At 43.7% G+C, this 21,541-nt stretch overlaps 1 protein-coding gene across 1 annotated transcript; it reads right to left on the reverse strand.

Annotated features, from left to right (window-relative positions):
- Positions 1 to 9,548: 9,548 nt before the first annotated feature.
- LOC142785013 (uncharacterized) lies at positions 9,549 to 15,442 on the reverse strand. Its single transcript, XM_075883429.1, has 2 exons — positions 15,136 to 15,442; positions 9,549 to 9,919 (listed from the first exon to the last, which is right to left on the reverse strand). The coding sequence occupies exons 1-2, from the start codon at positions 15,331 to 15,333 to the stop codon at positions 9,632 to 9,634; spliced, it is 486 nt and encodes a 161-aa protein (XP_075739544.1). The 5' UTR covers positions 15,334 to 15,442; the 3' UTR covers positions 9,549 to 9,631.
- Between the last annotated feature and the right edge of the window lie 6,099 nt (positions 15,443 to 21,541).

A 21,541-nucleotide genomic window follows, 5' to 3' on the forward strand; every position in this document is an offset into this window, starting at 1 on the left:
TACATGTGTCTCTTTGCGCGGGGCGTATTGGCTGTTGTGACAAGATACGAGAACAATAGAATACTCGTACGAATCACTTGCTCGGCTATTATTTATTAATATCGCACCTCGTTATCAGTCACTCTTCCAGTCTCTGACGTCTATGTTTTCGCATACTAGCAGCTGCGCACATTACGACTGATAGCAGAAGAAACGGCTGAATACGCGACGCGAAATAACAGCACCAGGACAACATCATTCTCTCCACTCTTCCGCTGCAGACAGCTGAAAAAAAGCGTGATCTCAATAAAGGTCGCTTATTCTTGTGTTGACTTTCGCAGAAAGTGGCATGTTATAGCCATATAACATTTTAGCCCCAACATAGTACAAGAAATCTATCGTGAAAGTGCTTGCCGCATACACCATGACGAGTGCTGGCAATTCATTCTGTATTTTTGGCATTATCGAACATGCATCCCGCTGCTTTTTGGTTTTGTGGCGTGCATGCCAACTCACGCCAGGACGACTAGTGTATAGAGACATCATCATGTGTTTAATTAAACCGAAAGACCCAACGGAAGAGTTAGTGCTATCCCACTCGTTCTTGTTTCGCCTTTATCTCCTCCTGCTTTCCAACGCCTGCTTCTGACAGCGTGAGCAGGCGTTGTGCTCCTCCAGGTGGCAGTTGCCAGCTTGCTTTCTTCCTCTTTTCTTTATGTGTGTGTGCGCATCAGTTTAAGCGAATCAAACAATAATAATGAGAAAACACATTGTTCTTTCCAGCATGGTGAAAATCAAGCTAATCAATTGCTATGCGTTCCGATCAACGAAGTAAAACGCCGTACTTACCAAAAATGTAACTCCCATTTTAGACCCAAAATCTTCGCGGATGCACGGACACTCAAGAAAAGTGAAAAAAAAAGGTGGCAGCGGAGTGAGCTGCCCATCCAAAGATTTACGCTGGGTTGTTTCAATAAGTTTGAATTTAGTGGTCAAATATATTGCTGCTGCGTTGTTTTAGGAGGGCTTGTTCATAACATAAGCTCGCCATAACGCGTCCGGCACATGTGACGTCAAGCGGTAAGAAAACGACTTGGTTAAAAAATTAACTGCCTTGAGGTGACAGTATTGTGGCTTGTTGAATGTTGCAAGCAGTCTGTATTTATTTCATCTCCTAGAATGACAGTGCAAGCATCATCATTAAAATTACAAAGGTAGCTTTATCAAAATGTGAAGGAATGACTCACACTCGCGTGAGGTGAACGGTACATAACGGTGTACTCTTTAGCGCCGTTTTCGACAGTGAGAATTTCAAAATCATTCGTGGTTCTAGAAAATTATTCCACAGTAAAACGATTCATGCAATTTTTCACTAACACCATGGCTCCGCCTCCTTTTTTTAGGGCTCTGGTTTATACAGATGGAAGTATATTTCGGAATTTTTATCGCTTCTGCAGCATCGTGATACCATGCCTCGGTAAACATGATGACCTCGAACTGAAAAACCTATGTGCGATAACCGGTAATGTATGTCGTCCAATTTATTTACAGCAGAATGAGTGTTAGTATGCAGTGCAGAAAATTAACATTTGTTTTGTGACAACCCGCCGATTTCCGAGACTGTCAAAACGCGGTTTTGCACGTTTCGCGTGAGAAACAGTAGGCATGTGCTCGACTTACTCTACCTCATGAAGGTTGCTGAGCTTCGCGACGCGAAGAATACGTGACGGCTCATTTTTCCTTGCAAAGATTTTTCCCTCTTTGGTCTTGTATTGTAATGTAGTTTAGTCGATTTCACAAAACTGAGTTGGTTATCTACACATATGGTGTCGTTCTTCGTTGTGCAGGTCTTCAGTTTCGGTTTGAATTTAGTAAGCATGACGAACGCCAACTAGTTTGGCCCTAAGTAGCTTCACCCCTAAAAGCTCGCATTGGCAGCGTTGACCCAGCGAACGCATACAATAAATATCATGTTCCCAGCCGGAATCAAGGCCCAGCATTCAGCGTCACAATCGCGTATTCTACCCGAAGGTCACGACAGGTGTCGGAACTGATTTTCATGTCGGCCATAATATTTTTCAAATGTCAATGGTGGTTGTAGTGCTGGCTATCCAATGTTATAAACAGCACAGATCTACGCCTATCATACAGCTGTCATGGCGGGTTAAGGACAATTGTAGTAAAGTGTCATTCAGTAAAGCTTGTATATCTAGCAGTGCTCAGCACTAGTAGCCTTACTTGCACGAGCGCTAAGTATTAGCTTATCGATTCTGTTGTTGCAAATACCCATGTTGCTGTTGGCTATGTTACGCAACAGTAAATATACGACTGTTTACATTATGTCTGTCCGTGTACAATATTTGTACATACCTTTAGCATCAATGCGTAACGCTTCTCCCAATAAGAAAATTACAGCACGCTCACTTTCCCACAGCATGCTTCCCACGAATTCAATTCCCAAAGTTCGTGGAATTTGCAAAATTTTTTATGGCAGAATTTGAATTCAATTAGATCTTGTTGTATCACGCGTTTGCCTTCATAACATCAAATAATCTTTCGTAATTATACATATGAAGGCTGTTTCAAAAAAATGTGACCAATATTGTTGAAAAATTACTGTAAAGACGTATCTGGGTGCTACTTGCGGCACTTCCTTTACGGCTGAAGAGGAGATCTTCCGATGCGCACAAACATTCCTACGGCAGTAATAATGAAATTAACAAAAGTAACTTTTTAGCCGGTGCAAATATTCAATTACGTTCAATGGGCGAATTCAAGTGCTTCCTACAATTAGTCCATAGCCACTCTCCAAGTTTAAAAATGCGGCCACTGGTATTCGTCGGGAAGCGTTTAAAGCTGGCTGATTTGGCAGGCGAAACCAAAACCGACGCACCAAACAGCGCATCTACCATTCATTGCGAAAACACCCTCAGTAACCACACTGTTTCCCTTGCCGCTATTACCCATCACCTAGACCCTTCCCTAAGAGGCCACGTATAGAGAGAGCTGTGCGCCGCCAACCGTTTTTGCTCACGCTGTTCGTGCCAACGCCGAACTTCTGTGAGAGACCACTCGCCACCGCCACCACTGTTCAATGACTGCGGCGCGCCGCCGTTTGTCTTATTTTAACATGCTCCGGAGAATCTTGGCCTAAAATACATCACTTGACCTTCTTTTCTGCAACATTATTTTTTTTTTCAGAACGGTGTTTGCGGTGTCTTGGTTGCTCTCTTTTGTCCGTGTTTGCGTGCCCGTCTTCTGTAGATGCACAATTGAGTGTGTAATTCTTTTTGCCGTTTCTCATTCTTTTGGCACTCTTCGTGACCTTATTACGGTGATTGACGAGACTTGATTAGCTTGCATACATTCAAATTATTCATATGCGAGAATTGCCAGTTGTAGATCGTTTCATACTCCGCCTTCCACAAGCTCGAAATCTTCATTGGCCCAACGCTTAGCGCTCACATTCCAGCGTGCAAAAGACATTAATGTCCAATGAATATTGCCTGTAAGAATTGTAGTGAAGGGAGTGTATTGGAGCGTAATGGAGAACAAAACCAAAAGCAGGGGCTCGTGAAGATTTCATTCTCCTAATCAACGATTTTTTTTTCCAGCAAAGACAACCCCACCATCCTCAAGAAAGGGAAGATCTATTCGATGGTATTTTTATATACTTTATTGTAAGAAGAAGCTTAGGGACAGTCTCTGCAGGCTTTCAATGTCACTCTCATGTTCCGTATCAAGTCCAAATAAATTTTGTACGCAGACTGTGTTCTCTTCCCGCTTATAAAATATCTCGAGCTCTAGCGAGGGACACTGTTGACGCCTAGATGAAAGAAGCTGCCCATCTCCATCGCACGCATGGCTCACGCGATAACCACACTCCACCCGTGATGCCGGCCATCGATTGCTCTTCGACGGGAAAAAGAGCCCTGTCAGTGTTTCGCTGGGCGAAGGAGTGTAAAGAGATGCACAGGTACGAGGCTGCGTGGCTCGATCCGCAACTGCGAACTTTGATCATAAATACGCGGTTGTGACTGCTATAGCATGCGTGCTATTTTAGCAGGCACGAAGGAACGGCTCGTGCATTCTTATTCTCTCAATAATATCTCTGCCAAAACACCGCTATTTCCCCGGGAGCGACCGTATTTCCATACGCCAGCAATTTGCAGTTAAGCGAGATGAGATGAAAGAGAGTTAGCTCCAGCCGAAGTTCCCCATAAGGCTGCGCGCTTCTATCACACGGTGTAAAACGTGATGTCGTCGAAGAGTTTTCTGCCCAAAAAACTGTGGAAGCCGCCTTAAACTTGGCGTGTTTTCCTCAAAGACATCAGATCAAAGCTGTCGTGAACTCATTTAGAGTTTATGACACTTTCGTAATGAACATTTTAGCCTTCCAACTTGAAGAATTTGAATGATGCAACAATTTTCGCAATGCAGATGCACTCGTTCCTAAATTTTGTCACATTGCGCGTGAGTGCGTCTTGAAGTATGTTCCACAAATTATAATAAATGAAACCCAAAACACCCATGGTACCATAAGGGTATAATTGATTTCACTCGTCGCATAAAGCGCTAATGAATTGTTATTCTAATTGTAATGAGAATGCTTCTTCGTTTATTGCATTGAAAAGTAAAAGAGTAGCTTAAGTGAAAAAGCCTAAGAACTACCCCTTTAATTGTACCTCCGCTACATTTATGGAAACAATTCATCCAGGTTGTAGTGGTCGATGAGTTCTGCATCGTCTATGTCCTCATCGTTCATTTTTTTTGTCTAATCCTCCGCCAGTACCCCAGCTATAGGTAATGTCTTTATTAATTACTTCAAATCATTTTCCCACTTATTACGGCATCGCTCCTTGATTTACCGCGTGCAGCAAACTACCTGCGTTTATGTGGTTTTCAACTACTCTATAGCAAGTGCTGAATCTTCGAAACAATCTGGCCCGGACGGTATTAAAAATATTGTTACGTTTAGAATGTGTTTATTCCGCCGTGGCATACCGGTAGGCTTGAAGGTTTCGTGCAACGGAGGCCTATCTCGCTAGCCGAAAGTCTTCTTCTCAACTCTGCCTTTTCCCCGCTACCCAGAGGCTCATACCCAGATCACTTATGCAGTAACATTTCCCTCCGCGCAGACAAAGCCCACTGGGTGAGTTAAAGAGTGTCTATGGGAATATTGCGCTTCAAACGTGCTATATGGACAAGTGCACTCTTTGCAGACCGTCAGTCGTTTGAATGAAGACGTGCTACGTGCTGATACATAAATCACCTATGCAGTAACATATGTTTCTGAAGGGCCATTCAGGATGGTGTGCTGACTATTTTTATGGTGATATTTGAAAACCAGTAAATTTTGCACCAGTTCCCCGCCTGTGGAAATTAGCAATCTTTGCAGATACAAAATTATAGGCCTGTATTTTTGCTTTCCACCAGCTCTACACTTTAGGAGCATATCATTAACAAACACTTTGTAGAATACACTAAATGAACGCAATATACTTTCACGATCCCAGCATGGCTTTTGTGCTGACTGTGCTACTGTTATACAGTTGCTGCAGCTTACGCATGACATTGCTTCTTCTCTAAGCGATCGAAACCAGGTTTATATAATATGAATTGACTATTTGAAGGTCTTTGACATGGGCAGCCATACAAAATTTTTAGATTTTTCAGAATGTTTTTGGCGAGAACAACCTGGTTGTTGGATGGCAGATTACTTGTTGTTGGGCTCAGCATTTCTTCCGTTTAACCACACAAAGTCAACTGACGTACATATCGCATCAGGAGGGCTCCTCACGACTAGGTCCTAGGTGTGCTTTTGTTTACTATTTATACAAATTTAGGAGAAGAAATTCATGGTAATACTCAAATGAACTTAGAATATGAGCTGATGACTGCGTTGTCATTAGAACCATAACTACGACTTTAGATAAGAATGCGCTGAATAGTGTTTTTTTGCCTCGACGTTGTTTTAGGGGAAGTGAGACATGGCAAACCTAAAATAATTTGTAATCACGACCTTGTCAAACAAGAAACAGCCTTTTTTATACATATACGAATGACGGTTTGAGTCTAGTTGGCGCACGTAGTTTAGACAGATTGATGCAGCTCGCGCAGCAAATATAAATAATGCAGGAATATAGAAACAATGCGCAACGAGCTCTTCGAAAACTATTATGTTTCCAACGCACGTAAAGCAACTATACAATAGAATGCTGGCAATGCATAGGACTTTGGCCACACTCGAATATGCGTTGGTTGTTCTGTCGCCTCACCATAAACATGGAATAACTACGGTAAAACAGTTTTTTAAGCGATATTACTTTTGTTTCGTCACTATAGCCGGCGTTTCTCGCCTACTTCGCATGGGCATTTTTTATGGCTGCGCCCCTCTAAAAAATCGGCGCACTTGCAATCCTGTCATCCTCCTCCCTAAATGAGATAGTTTACCCTTGCTCGAGTGTTCTGGCAGCCATATACTTCGTTAAATCTTCTGCACAGCGCACCCGGCGATTTGATCCTCTAAATATTGTGCCCATTAAATCAATTCAGGATTGTTTTTGTTTTATTGTTTCGTTTACTTTTCTGCAAAACGTGTATTTTTGGAAGAAGCTTGATGGCTCTTTGCGCAGAAGGAATGTTAAGAAATTGGAAAAAATTTCGTAAACATGTATTTTGTTAAAATTCATTCAAGGTGCTGAACATCTGTATTTACACCAGCAATATCTGGAAAACCGAGACAGCAGTACTTGTTAATAAATAACATTAAGGCATGCTGCTAACACATTCCCTGCTACCTACGGGGCAGAAACCTGGACGCTTACAAGTAGGGTTCAGCTTAAATTCAGGACTACACAGCGAGCCATGAAAAAAAAATGGTAGGAGTAGTTGTTGTTGTTTTCCTGTGCTAATGGCTCGTACCCAATGGAAAGTATTGGCCTATTATAAGGTGAATTTGCACTATACTTTTAGTAGTGCGTCATTCCTACAAAACTTTTGTAATTTAATTTTGATTTGCAATGCCGATATAAAGTTTGAAGAAAAAATAAAGAAAAATAGGGAGGCCATAATTTAGCAAGAAATCGTTTAGTCGCAGTGATGTATTCCTGAACGGCGAATAAAACATCCCTGTGGCTGAAACCCAGCGTAGAGGCTCCAAACAAAAAAAGATCAGGTTGTGATAATGGCAAGCGCAGTCTTTGAAGAGGTGGTGCTAGCATGCTTTGCCTGAATAAATTGAAATGACGACATTGTAATAAAACATGACTGATCGTTCCCTCTTTATTACAGTAAATGCACATAGGGGAATTCATTATACCTGATCTATGCAAGTAAAAATTGAGGAAAGTAACACGCCAACCAAATTTTGTGATGCAACTTCAGTTATCCTTGAATTAGACAGTTCACTGCTCCAGGAAAATAAGTGGTTGTACTCCGGAGACGCCGTCAGTGCAGGGTCTTATAAACTTTGCCTGATTTTAAGTGTGCGAAATCGCGCGATCGTAATGTGTTTTGTATGAGGAAAAATAGGAATGATGGGTGTCGAAAGTGATGCCTTCGCAAGATAATCAGCTATTTCGTTTAACAACAAACCTTTGTGCCCTGGTGCCCAGAATAATTGAATACTTCGGAGATGACAAGGAACCAATGATTCAAAAAGTTTCAGTATGGGTGAGTGACCAGATGCGGACAGAGAAGAGCACACTGATAATCAATCAGTTATGACTGCTACGACTGCAATGGAAGTATTTACCTTTCGCGAAGCTAACAATATTGCCATAAATTCAGCCAGAAAGACAGGAAGAAAATCTGGTAAGCGAAGTAAAAGAGACCAAACAAGTACGGGGCAATATATTGCAACGCCTCATTTTTCATCCGATTGAGATGCGTCCGTTGCTAAAATAACATTTGTTGGTAGAATACTTAAATGGTCCTGCAATAAACCATTTAAAATGCCTGTAGGTAATAGTTTAGCGTGGGTTGGGAAGATATTATGGTAAACTATTGCTGGAGAAGCTATTGCTCAGGTAAAAGATACAGATCACGAACTTGTACATTTGGAGGCTCAAGTAACGATTGAACAAATACTATTTGTGGTTTGTGAAGTCTGGGCCAGTGCAAGGAGAATACTAGGTCAGGATTAGAAATAAAAATAATTTGTTCAGGGTTAAACGTTGCTTCATATAATCGTAAAAAGGTCTGCACAGTAAGAATGTTAAAGCGACATAATAAGGTTGGTATTCGTGCTTCAAGGTATAACACTGCATTTGCAGTATACTTTGGAAGTCCTAAGCAGAGCCGTAAAGCATCTCTTTTCAATAGAACGAGCGGCCAAAGTTTGTAGGCTGGCGCACCAGAAAAAAGAACGCAGCCGAACTCTAACACAGGTTGGACACAGGCCCCCGTAGTGACGACACCGAAGTGTTTTGTAGCCGCAAAGGCTATTTCTGTTTTTTTCTAAAACACAACGACAGATTCCGTCTCTTTCAGTACAAAATTTACTCGGCGCTGTGTCTCTGTGCCTCGCCTATCCTTTCGTCCCGTTTAAGGCGCTGTTTCTCGCTCAGAAAGGCATCGTTTGTAGCACAACGCTACGTAAAATTCCACACACACAAAAGAGGTCCCCCTATCACGGGTTTTTCAATCCCCTTCCCCATCATGCAGCGAGACATTGCTGCACCCCGCGAGACAAAATTCTGGTGAGGGCAATGTCCTGACCCCCGCTTTTTCTCTTGTTTACCAAGCTCAAGAAAAAGATACGAAGAACATTTGTTGCCAGAACTTGTTTTTTTATATATATATAAATGCGACCTTGCTCAATACAAGCATGCCCACAGGCGAACAGAAAGGCAAATACCGTGAAAATACCGCCATGGCATTCGATTGAAAAAAAATAACGACGAAAGAACCAAACGCGATGCTTCTTTCGCCTCCAAACAAGCAACCGTGGAGAAACGTGCCGCATTTGGGTGGCCACATACGCCGGCGGGCAATGAACGCTTTACAGAAGCAGCACTGTACATCGCTGTGGCTGCAGGCACCACGTGTCGCTTGTTAGCCGTAAAATGGCGAAAATATTCTTGTGGCTCTTCGTTTTTCTAGTTATTTTAAAATGTATGGTCTTTTTTGTGTGTAACACATGCCTTACGCGAAAAACTTCATTATTACCCTCGTTTACAGGCGAGCAGCGTGTTTCTGCTTTGAAGCTCGTTCTTGACTTGACCAAGCAAGACAGCCTGAGCATCAATGAAACGCGAAGGCTGACTTGGGTGTTTTGAAGTCCGCCGCTTGCTTCACGCCGACTTGCTCAAGCCAAGTCGTAGCCGCGAGCCAAGTAACATCTCTGCATTCAGGGGTTAGGTGAATGCGGAGATTTTTAATTCAAAAAGGTCCTGATTACTGTAAAGTGCCTTTTTCTGGAGCGTTTAGTACCCTTTTCTATTTCATTGAACAAGCGCAAAAATATGTCTGTATTATACCGGCAGAACCGTTTCAAGTTTTCTTTAATAGCTGCACTATAAAACGCTTATAAAGGTATTTCAATAAAGACAAAATTTTATTTTCTGTTAGTTTAGTTGATTTGCTATTAACTACACACACAAAACGACACAATGCTGATCGCCAATACTGCATTCAAGGCGACTGGTAGTCACGTGTCTTGCGTGACCGTCGATTCTTCGTCGTCGCCTGTGAAGTAGTCTTCTTCGGCGTCAGCGAGAGCACCCGTGTCGTTCGGGGAGAAAGGCACGTGCTTCTTCGTCGTCGGCGGCGTGGTGGACGTAGTGGTGACCTCCATGAGCGCCCTGTTCTTGTTGATAATGTAGAAGGTCACCACCGAGGCCAGAACCATGCTTATCATCATCGTGCATATTATGCAGAGCGCGCTGGGTCCGCGGGAGGAGGCACCGCCAACGACACCGCCGCCACCAACAACCGGCTGCAGATGAAGCGACAGATTCATGACTCCTTGTTGTTCAGTAGATGTTTCCAGCTAATACGCCTTGTATATTGCCGAGGCAGCTTTAGAAAGCGCATAGGCACATATGCCAGGGTTTTCGCATTCAGGACAACATATGCTACGCAAGCACTCGGAGAAATGCCAAGGCCGTCGATTTGTAGTGTTGCATCGTTAACTATCACATCTGGCACACCTATGAAGCGAACAATAATTAGCGCTTGACATACATCTTTTAAGTAGATAACACATGCACCACCTAATAGAAGTATCAAAATAGTCTACGCTTCCTCCGGGAACAGAATTGGCTTTTATTTACATTTACTCTCTAATTCGACTATCGATATATTTTATGGACTACAAATGAGCGGTGATTCAAAGTGTGGTGCAAATAGCTCACCTATCCGTAACACAATCGCACGTGAATTTCCATCAAAACACCGATAGGTTTTGAAAATATTGAAATTTCGCCTCGAACTGAAATTTAATCGAAGAGTGCTGAATCCTGGCCAGGAATTAAAAATTAGAACAGTAATCCGACGAAACGTGCACCGCCAGTGTAGGCGAGACAAATAAAAAATCAGGAACGAAGAGGATGTGGTTTCACACACATATATGGAAGGAATTCTTTTTTTGTTAGCTTTTACGGGTTCAAAAGCATGTTGATAAAAGAATACGCTGTCCAGCACCCAGCTAAACTCGTAACTGTGCCTTCTTGTTCATTTGGTCCCCTTTTAGGAACTGTTTAGCTTTAATCTGGAATGCACCAACCAGGCCTATCAATCAAAATTCTCGAGTAAATTTGATGGCACCAAATGCTACCTATGGGAAGCTCTAACATCGAAGTATAATGCTGCGTTTTTTTCATTTTTAAGTCACGTTTGTCATTTTCGCACATAATGCTGCGTTTTTTTTATTTTTAAGTCACGTTTGTCATTTTCGCATCAGCCACTTTAACAGAAGAAACTGAGAGGTTAACTCGGGTTAAGTAATAGTGATGCCGAAACAAGTGACAGCAGCAAAGGGCAGCGGAAGGCTCTTCCAAAGCGGGAAAAAGAAAGTATAAATCGGCCGAAGAAACACCCCCCCCCCCCCTTAGATGATTTAAGCGACGGCAGAGAAGATACTGCGACGAGAGTCTTTGTAAAGATGAACGATACGTGTATAAATGAGAGGAGTGTTTTGTATGCCACTGCTGCTCATTGACCTGACCACGCACAGGGTCACAGTTCCTGACACAAGAATCAACAGGTGTTGAATGCCAAAGCAGATGCCAAGCGCCATGTCCGAGGAGACCCTGCCGCTCATACATCGCAAGTTGAAATGGCTAAAATAATAATTTCTTATTAAGGCCTGCTGTGAATGCATGCTAGTTTTTTGAACGGGGAAGAGTTTCAATGTTATTACTTTCATACCCAAGAATACTACTATGCTATTTTAGGGCTGAAAACGAAGTGCACTATTAAACAGGGTCTAAGAAAGCATAAAACAACAACACAGGTACCCGCTCACCCCTGGAAGATTACTGAACAAACAACGCACATCAAGCTTAAGCATAAGGTGCGTGGTAAGGTGTTTTTCTCGGCTGAAAAACAAAATGTCTTTTACAAACATATTCAAATAATATTTCATGGGATTGAATATCCCGAAACCATATTATGATAATGAGAGACAATGTAGTGAAGGGCTCTGGAAGTTTGAACCACCTGTTTTTATTGAGCACATAAATCCACGTGCGCGGCCATCATGCATTTTTGTCTCCGTCGAAAATCTGGCTGCCGCAGCCAGGATTTATTTCCGTGAGCTTCGAGAAAAATTCTTGAGAAGGCATGTTTTAAACAAAAACAAAATACAAAAGGAATGAGGATAGGAGAAGCCAAAGAAGTGCCAAGTAGGACTAATCAAGTAGGACTAATCTTCAGTTTAAAACGCTTGACGAGCGGTAACACACAAATACCCACATCTCCTTATGTCCAAAGCTCTTTATTTACGGGTGGTTTTGTTGCGTTGTCTAGATAAGATGGTTCCCAACGAAACAAGAAATTGGCCGATCCCATGTACAGTAGGAATTGATGATGCGCGAAGCACGTATGAGGACAGTTAATATGTCACTTTAAAATCGCCACAACAATATGAGGCGCATAGATGTAGTACGCAGTAAACACGTGTAAAAATGTTATGCGTACTCAGCTACCTGGGTAAGATGACAGTATGTTGTTTACAGTCTCAAAATTACGGTATCACTGACGTTTGCAATACCAACCCCAGCAGCGATGGGCATGTAAATTATGCCGTACATCACTTCCATGTTAAGATTATCATGTTTGTGCCTGGCAGTTTTGTTTGTCGTCCGTTTAGTTCACGTAATAGCCAACTTGGTATATGTGAAGCTAGCGCACAGCCGCTACCACACTATGAGCGTCGCATGTAGTTATGTTGTTACATAAGACGAATGTCATGAATATTGTGTTTGCATCAGTCATATATCTTCATCATCCATTCATATCACGAATTATCAAACGTGGTATATGTGAAGCTAGCGAAGCGACCGCGATAGTACCATGAGTGTATGACGTGTAGTCATGATTTACATGAAATACATGTCATGATTTTCACGTTAGAGGCTGCCACTTATGGTCGTCATGCAGTCATTCCATGCCATACGAGTTTTGCAATATGTTATGAGAACGAAACCAGCACGAAAGCATCAAGTCCATGAATTGTAGATCACGACAATCATGACATACATGTCATGATTTTCATGTTGTGACTAGTCACTTATGCTCGTTATACATTCATGTTATGCCTCACCAGTTTGGGTATCGATACCATTATCGAAACGGCCAGTAGAGCTCAAAGTCGTAGGCGGCTAGATAGATAGATAGATAGATAGATAGATAGATAGATAGATAGATAGATAGATAGATAGATAGATAGATAGATAGATAGATAGATAGATAGATAGATAGATAGATAGATAGATAGACTCTAAGTTGCAAAGTTCGCTAAGAAATGCTTTGCATTTGAAAGGAAAAGCAGCCGCACGTGATGCAGTGCTGACCCTATCGTACACTTTCCTCTTACGCTACCGCCCTTTTGCTCTCCTGCTAACAAAATGTTTATGCATCGGTCACTTTACTCCCCGAACCCGGCCTCGCGATAACGGCGACACGTGTGCACGACGCAGCTTCACCATTAAAAAAAAAAGAGGGGGGGGGGGGATTTGTGTTTACCATGGTACCTTCTTTTACTAGGCACTTCGATTTGGCTCCTATATTTCTGAACATTTTAAGAAATACGTTCAGGGTATTTCAAGCCGAAGGTAAACTGCTGTTACATTGGCCGCATTTTGTTAACCCGCGGAAAATTTTACCACGTGAGAAAAAGCTGTGGGTTTCGATGCGTGGGTCTCTTCTTTTTCTTTTTTTTTCTTTGCGCCCTATTCTTATTTCATGCACTTTATTAACTCCTGGGCTACCATACGCATGTCTGTCTGAGGGAAACCCCCACCATTTACTCGGTGTATTTTATTGCTGAATGTCGAGAATAGCTTATTTGAGCATGAACAATGCATCAGTGCTACCGTAGAAGCTACGACGTCAGTCACAACAAAGGACGATACAGAGTGACAGCACTTACGAGACGCCTCTTAGAATAAAGAGTACGTCTTCAGTAGAGAGTTATCGGCTGCAAAAATGCTGCATACAAAGTCGTTCCCATCGAACCTATGTAAAGACTCACACCATCTTCCCAAAGGGAACCCTAATGCGTTGCGAAGGAGCAGCGTTGGGCACAGGTGGCGTCAAGAGTTGAACGGCGCTAACGTGGGTGCTACGGTGAGCATTCCTAGTCGTCCTTTCTTGAGAATAGACATGGTCGCTGGACCGGAGCTGGCGCGCGTTTTGCCTTGACTTCCATGGATTAGTGGTCGGTTAATAGCACGCAGCGAGGTGGATGTTTCGACGGGAGAAGGAGCGTCGTTTTCCGGCGTCCTCTCCATCGATGATTAACGAGCCGAAAGGGTGTTACCACTCGATGTGCGCTCAAGCGTTTTGAGCGGCGGAGAGGGTTAAGCGAGAGGGAAATGGCACGTACAAACGTTAGGCTTGCGTCAGGTTCATTGCGCGTAAACTAACGAGTCGGTGGTGTAGCGAGCGGCGGTAGTGGCTGGTGCGGCTGGCAAGTGGACGAGGCGGCGACTGCGTGGCCGCGAAAGAGAGAGCGACGTCAGCGTGCACTGCAAGAGGAGCGCGATGTCATCGCGCTGTTGCGGCGGGATCTACTTGGCACCGCTCCAAGACCTTCGATGAAGGAAGCGCGTTGTGGCACGTTCTTACGGACGCATTGAGGGACAGCGTAACGCATGCTAGTCGAAGAGCTGCTTCGCATCTAAAAAGTCATGCGCCCTAAAGGTATTCAAGATGCGCTCCGACAAGCCCATGTGTCCAATCAATAGATGTACAGATAAATATTTCACCAAAGATGGATGTGCACATGACTATCAAACGAGTTATGTTCATGGGCTTCTCAGGGATTGCACACAGCCAGCGTGCACTCTAATTCAACTGCCACCTAGACGCACTTCTTATTGCCATGAATAACTCGTCACGGCAAAAAAATTGCCCTCGACACGAACCTATATGCAGAATCCTTCGTGAAGCTGTTTTTATGGGTACCTTTCAATGCAGTGGCAATTAAAACAACGTAAAGAAAATAAAACACACATTAAGTACACTCTCCAAGTACGGCGCAGCATCTATTACGTTTAAAACCTTTAACGCATGAAGATCTTGTTTTGCTCGAAACTATTTATCACACTCGTTTCAGAACACGTTTTAACCTCTTGTTATATTTACGTTTGTAAAATTTCATTCCTAGTAGCAATATTTTCGCACAACCTCAGTGAACAATAAGGTACTCGGCTGCTGACCCGCAGGTCACGGGTTCGATTCCCGGCTGCGGCGGCTGCATTTCCGATGGAGGCGGAAATGTTGTAGGCCCATGTACTCAGATTTGGGTGCACGTCAAAGAACCCCAGGTGGTCAAAATTTCCGGAGCCCTCCACTACGGCGTCTCTCATAATCAAATGGTGGTTTTGGGACGTTAAACCCCACAAATCAATCAATCAAATCAATCAACAATATTTCTTGTCAGTGAAAGCAACACCAGAATGTTGAAGAGTTGAAACGCCCGCTTACCTGCACAACTTGTCTCTGAGGCCTCATGATTTCCTCGACCTCCTCCTCATCGTCCTCGTAGACCTTCGCCGGGGGCACGTACGTCGGAACTACGGGAGTCGCTCCTGGTGGGACTATTGCCTCCGCTGCAACTTCGCTGCGACCCTGTTGAGCAAAGGACTGCCTCCGTGAATAAGCACCTGGGTCAGGAGTCCCCATGTCGTTGCCGTAGACGAGGTTCGTTGAGAGCGGGATGCGAAAACTCGAGACGTTGGTTAGGAAACGTTGGTTCCCACCACTGCTGCGTTTGCCGACTGAGCGCGAGCAGCGCAACTGATTCTCGATGATGCTGATTCCACAGATCAAGTTAACGCTCGAGACCATGAATTTGGCAGTAGCAGGAAAATGTAGCCGCCCGAGCAATCGGTGCTGCTCGTTAGCCAGCGAAGCTGAAATTCGCTGCCCGTTGTTAATAATTGAGTAATTTACGACGACTAATTACCTCATTTATCAATTGTTTGTTACGTCTGTCCGGAAACTCTAACTTTACTTGGGCGCACACCCACTTTGAGGGACTAGCGAAAAATGGAGTGGTCTTGTGAAATATTGTAAGAATTTAGAACCAGTCATAAAATTGAAAGAATGCTGATTACTTCGCAAATCACACATATCAGTTTAATATATATTTTTAATGAAAAAGACATTACTTTTTTAAGCTACAATGTAATAAAATATATGAACATTCTCAGTTTTTATACGCATGTAATGGTGTAGACACATGCGTATAGTATTAGTGCTTAGCTTATTATCTGATTTGTTTGAATAATGCGGTACCTGATAATCACGCATATCTTCACATTACAGCAGCCAGAAATAGAGGCACGAAACGCCAAATGGCAGGATCAGATAAATCCATTCCAATTATTACCACCTATAGGTGTTTTATGGTGTGTTTTCCGTGCTGTAGTAAACCGCCTGCTGGTGAAAAAGAAATGATCTATTTTTTCTAGTTCAACACACAATGCTCCCAGTGGCAAAAGTGCCTGAACAGACCTGTGCTTATAGAAATCTAGATTTTGCACCCTGCAGCGCAGGCTCGTAATGGACACTTTTAATTTACGGGTTTCATAAAAGGCTATCTGCCAAGCATATAACATGTGTTCATATTCAGTGGAGTTTCTCAGTGCTGTGTCACCTAAGACATAAATAATGGCATGCTTGCTAAAACAAGGAACACTCACATAAGCGGTTGATGAAAATTATACATGGTGAAATTGGTCCACTAATTCACGACTTGCCTAAAGAATGAGCAGATTCATTAGGACAAAGCCCTTTATGTCCATAAACCCAAGCTAATCAAACTTTTCTTACTGGGTGTATAGTATAGTGCTCGTGGCGCCTTTTACAGCGAAAGCTGTTATGAGATCACAAAAAAGGTCACTTGCATCGTAATTGTCCGCGTACGCCCCCGCCGAATATGCCCGCAACCACTTTCACAGGAAATGAAAAATCATAAGTAAATAAATATATTAAGGACACAGTGCGATTCGCAACCGGATCTCATGCGTGTCGGCAGAGTCCTCGTAGACCATATAACAGAGCTACGCTGGTTTTATTTCTAAGGGGTGAAGCATCTAAAGACGTCGGTCTGTCCGTCCCTTGCATGTATGTACGTGACCGCCTATTAGCGCCGAGAAGTTGGAGTGGCGCCGCCCGGTGGGAGCCTTGCATGACGTCACGGCACGGACTCTTCGAATCTTGCTGTGGTGCGCGTATACATAACACGCGCTAGCTTCGAACGCTGTTGTGGTGCTGGAGTTCACTTTATGCCTGTCTCACGCTCAAAATAAATGACGAAACAGCACCGATTATATTTCTGGCAAAAAAAATGAAAAACTGAACTTTTGCTTTCAGTAGAATTGTCAACGTTGCCTGCGCTGACGCACACACACTTTAATGAAGTTGGTTATGGGGTCGCACTGCTTACCTCAAAGTTGGTTCCACAAGACAATGCATGTACAACAGGTTAAAGAATGGCAACTTACCACAATTACTCGGCCGCATGCCTCGCAATCATGTCGCGCTTTTGAAACGTATACGACAGCGTATACTTGCATTTCAGGTTGTGTTGTTTACGGCCTATTCTTTTAAAATGTGTGATTTTTTCGCTTCCACAATTTGTATCTGTATCGGACGCATCAGAGTATTTGCTGGCAGCGCTTTTTTTCTCTGTGATCACGTGCTTAATTTAGTATAGAGTGTCGCAAAATATCTCAAATGCACTCGCCCTAGAATACCACCGCGGCTGTTCCATTAGATTTTCTTGTGTGCAGTTGCTCATATTTCATCACGTTATTTACCTTTATGTTTTGGGGAATGACCTCGGTGGTCGGTTTCACTAGAAAAACAAGGTGAATGAATAGTTGCAGAAACTGCTAGTGATTTCAGATAGTGTCTGCGTGCAACATCCTAGCAACTGTGCTATCACGCTTGCAAGTACCGCTTCAGATAGCCACCTGATGAATAAATATTTCCCACAGTTGATTGTCCCAGAACAGCATCAATCTGTATATGAACAAGACGTCCGAGACCAATCATTGCTTCAATGAGGTAAATGGCGTTTCATAATCACGTGGACCCCGAAGCCGAGTGCGCCATTGAAACTGTTCATTACGACTTTCTGGCGTTTGTTTTGCAGACGATTGCTTTGAGCAGTACTCCTAAGTGAAATGAGCATTACCGTTTAGGACGTGGTGGTAGATCGAGTCAGCTGTTCGCGTAAATCAGAGTATGCGAACTCGTAATCCTGACGAGTGTTGTGAAGAAATCTGTACATGAGGTCCGACGTCTCAGACTACCGAAAACCATTTTGTGTTTTGCAGAGTTACTTTTTTTCTTACTTTTACAAGTGATTGTGCATCAAAGACCAATTCATCTAAGATATCTTGCATCCCAATGCGGAAATCTCTCTATTGAGCTACATTATTTGCAGAGGCAGACGTAACTTTCACGGTAAACTGCAGTTCTGTGAGTAAACCTAAAACGTCCCTATTTCATTTGTAATACTTTGGCACAAACGCTTAACGTAGTCTATGCCAAGTTGTAATGAAGTCAGACCCATTCAGCGCAAATATTTTCTTAGCATTGATTTCGTCGCGTACATGCATTGTAAAAACAACTAATGTGTCGTTTTCCTGCACCCTCATTTTCAAATTGGATCTATGGATTCTGCAGCCTAGTTAAACTTTACCAGCAATAAATACCTTTACTCTGTACGTTTAGCGACCTGCTACTCATAGTTGAGAAGAAATCACCACCGTATCACAGAAGAGCGGGTATACGGCGGGCTCGGAAAGAAGCGACCGTCGGCATGCGTCGGCGGCGGAGTAGGCGAGTAGTTGTTGTTGTTGTTGTTTCCCTGTAGAAATGGCTCGTACCCAAAGAAGGGGATTGGCCGATTTTAAGGTGAATTTGCCCTAAACTTTCAGCATTGTGTCATTCCTACAATTTTTTTTGTAAGGCGAGTACTTGCCGTGACATCACTTCGGCACGACAGCAGCGACGCCAGTGTTCGTTCTCCGGGCTAGTAGTTCCACATTTGCCTACTGCCCACAACTTCGTCTTTGCAAACATCCCACTACGGCGCATCACCTATTCACCACTTCACCGACCATAAAACTAATACTGTTGAAAAGTAGCCAATATAGAATGCAGGTGGTTAAAGGTGCGAAGTAGATAGAAGTGCAAGCCATAAGAAAGTAAAAGCCGAATTCTCCTCTCTCTCATTTCACATTATCAGCCATTGGCAGGTACATTGAGCACTATCTGACAGGAAAAGGTTGCTACGTTATACTCGCTGGGCGTAACCTCCTTGGTTTTAGAAAGGTCCAGCGAACATTGGGCCGCAGTGCAATGAATACAGTGAACTAGTATATAACATGAGCTCGAGGTGGTTAAAGCTCGGAAGTAGACCCGAAGCGCAAGCCGTAAGAAGGTGTGCGTATGCCACCTCTCGTTTAGTCCTTGGAATGTCCGCTGGATGGCGGTGCTTCTTAATGCGGAATATATGATGAAAAGATGCGAGATGGTGGTACTTGGAGTGTTTAATAGATGGACGAACGGACACACAGACAGATGCATGGATGGACGCATGAACGGACGCATGGGCGGATGCATGGATGAACGCAGCGACGGACGCACGAACAGACGCACGCATGGATGGGGGGATGGACGCATGGACGGTCACACAGACGGACGCATGAATGGACGGAAGCAAGAACGAATGGATGGACGAATGCTTCGCCCCACTCTCCATCATTTACTCCGTGGATATGCTGCCAATTTTTTTCTTTATTACACATAACTACGCTGTTGCTTGAAACTCCAACGCCCAGATACAGCCATTTCGCAATGATTGTTGTTGTTGTTCTTGTTGTTGTCGTTTTTGTTGTCCTCTGCACATGGATCGTACCCAGTGGAGGGGATCGGCCGATTGTGACTTGAATTTTCCCAATAGTTTCTGCAATGCTTCATTACACTTGTTAGTCATGATTTCAAGTGCCAATTGCAAATTTGAAATTATGTATTGAGCCCACAATTAAGCAAGAGAATTGTTTAGTCGCAGTGATAGGTTGAAACTCCACTGCGAATTAGCCGTAGGTGCGTTAGATGTCACGTTATTACGAGTAATAAAGCGTTTAAGCGTTTTAGAACAGTAAAAGAACAACCAAGCGTCACATAGCGCAGAGTTACATCTGGGTCATCGAATGCTCCAACCTATTACACAAGCTTCAGGCAGTATTCTTCATTATCGTCAGCCACAGCTTAACTCACAGCATATTTAAAAATAAAAGTAGAGCACAGATAAAAACTGGACACAGGAAACAAGTAGACAGGATAGAACGCTGTTCAAGCATATCTACAGAATGAATCCTGATGAGTGGGGCGAAGCGTCCGTACATCCATCTGTGCTTCTGTCCGTCCATGCATCCGTCCCTGTTTTGGTCTATGTGTTCATTCATGCGTCCGTACGTGCGTCAGTTCATCTGGATGTCTGATCCTCAAAGTGTCTCTCTGTGCGTCCATCCATCCATCCATCCATCCATTCATCCATCCATCCATCCATCAGTCCGTCTGTTCATCTGTCTGTCTCTCTGTGCGTCTGTCCGTGCGTGCGTCCATCCATGCATCCCTCCGTGTTTCCGTCTGTCCGTGCATGAGTCCGATCGCGTTCGAGAATGCAGACGGCGCGCGGGAAAAACCGGCGAGACGCGAGCCGAGGAAGCCGAGCGCAAGCTTCTTCAACGCGCCCACCGATCCGCTTCGCCCATATCTCACCAACGATCCGCCACTTACAGTGGCCATCCAGAATACTGAGGGAGGCACTCCTTCCTCGCACACCCAGGTACAACCCGCGCAGCAGCAAACTGAAGAGTGGCAGTAAAGAGCCTTGTAGAATATCCTGACCAAACTGCACTTGGTATGTATTTCTATAGGACAGCACCATCTATTGTACTGTTCAAGAGATACTGCCTTTTTTTTCTAGTCTGTTTTCTCAGTTATGCCACACGAAGAGCAAGGTTAGACTAAGAGAAGCTTTGCCTACCCCCCCCCCCATAAAAAACCTCACAAAATTCTTTGCAAGTGTAACGGGTATAACGCTTCTCCGGAAAATGACGAAGCGTGGCATAGTGCATATAGTTTCAGATGAAGAAAACGTACTCGAGTGTAGAAGAACGGTGATCGGGAAAGAAGCTCTTGCTTTCACGAAGGGTCTTGGCCAAGGAGTGAGTAGTGCTTTATTTTATAGGGCTTTCATAGTTTTTTAGAGTGCTATAGTTGGTCGAGAAGCATTTATGTTTAGTTTGGACAAGACAGAATGCCCTATTCTTCGCCGGGATAAGGGACTTTCCACTGGTCTTCGTCCATTTCTCCGCAGGAGCTGCCAGTGGATGTTTTCTTGCGCAATCGCATATCGTCTGTTCCTGTCACAGTGCGCTAACTCCTACCAATGAGACCATCATTCAGATGAAAAACTCAAAGGTGATACAAACGGAAATGCGGTCATTGACGGCCCACTTCCAGTCAATCACCGAGGTCCGCCTGTTCGGCAAAGGCACTATACTCTGCTTTTCTCCTGACCAGTCCTGTGTGCAAGATCTCCTAAAGTGCACGATGTTCACATCTCATCCGGTGAGCGCGGCCATTTAACCGCATTTAGCATGTTCCAGAGGTCTAGTCCATGGCGTTGACGTCAACATGACACCAACTGAAATTCTAGAGCTGTTTTCGCCAGCAGGTGTTATTTGAGTTTATCGGTGCGCACGTGTTGCTGACAAGAAGAAAATACCAACCGAGTCCGTCATAGTAACATTCGTGGGAGCAATCTAACCATCAGAAGTTAAAGCATGGCCTATCATTTACCGAG

The sequence above is a fragment of the Rhipicephalus microplus genome, chromosome 2 (assembly GCF_043290135.1).
Source record: "Rhipicephalus microplus isolate Deutch F79 chromosome 2, USDA_Rmic, whole genome shotgun sequence".
In the NCBI taxonomy this organism is placed as follows: domain Eukaryota; kingdom Metazoa; phylum Arthropoda; class Arachnida; order Ixodida; family Ixodidae; genus Rhipicephalus; species Rhipicephalus microplus.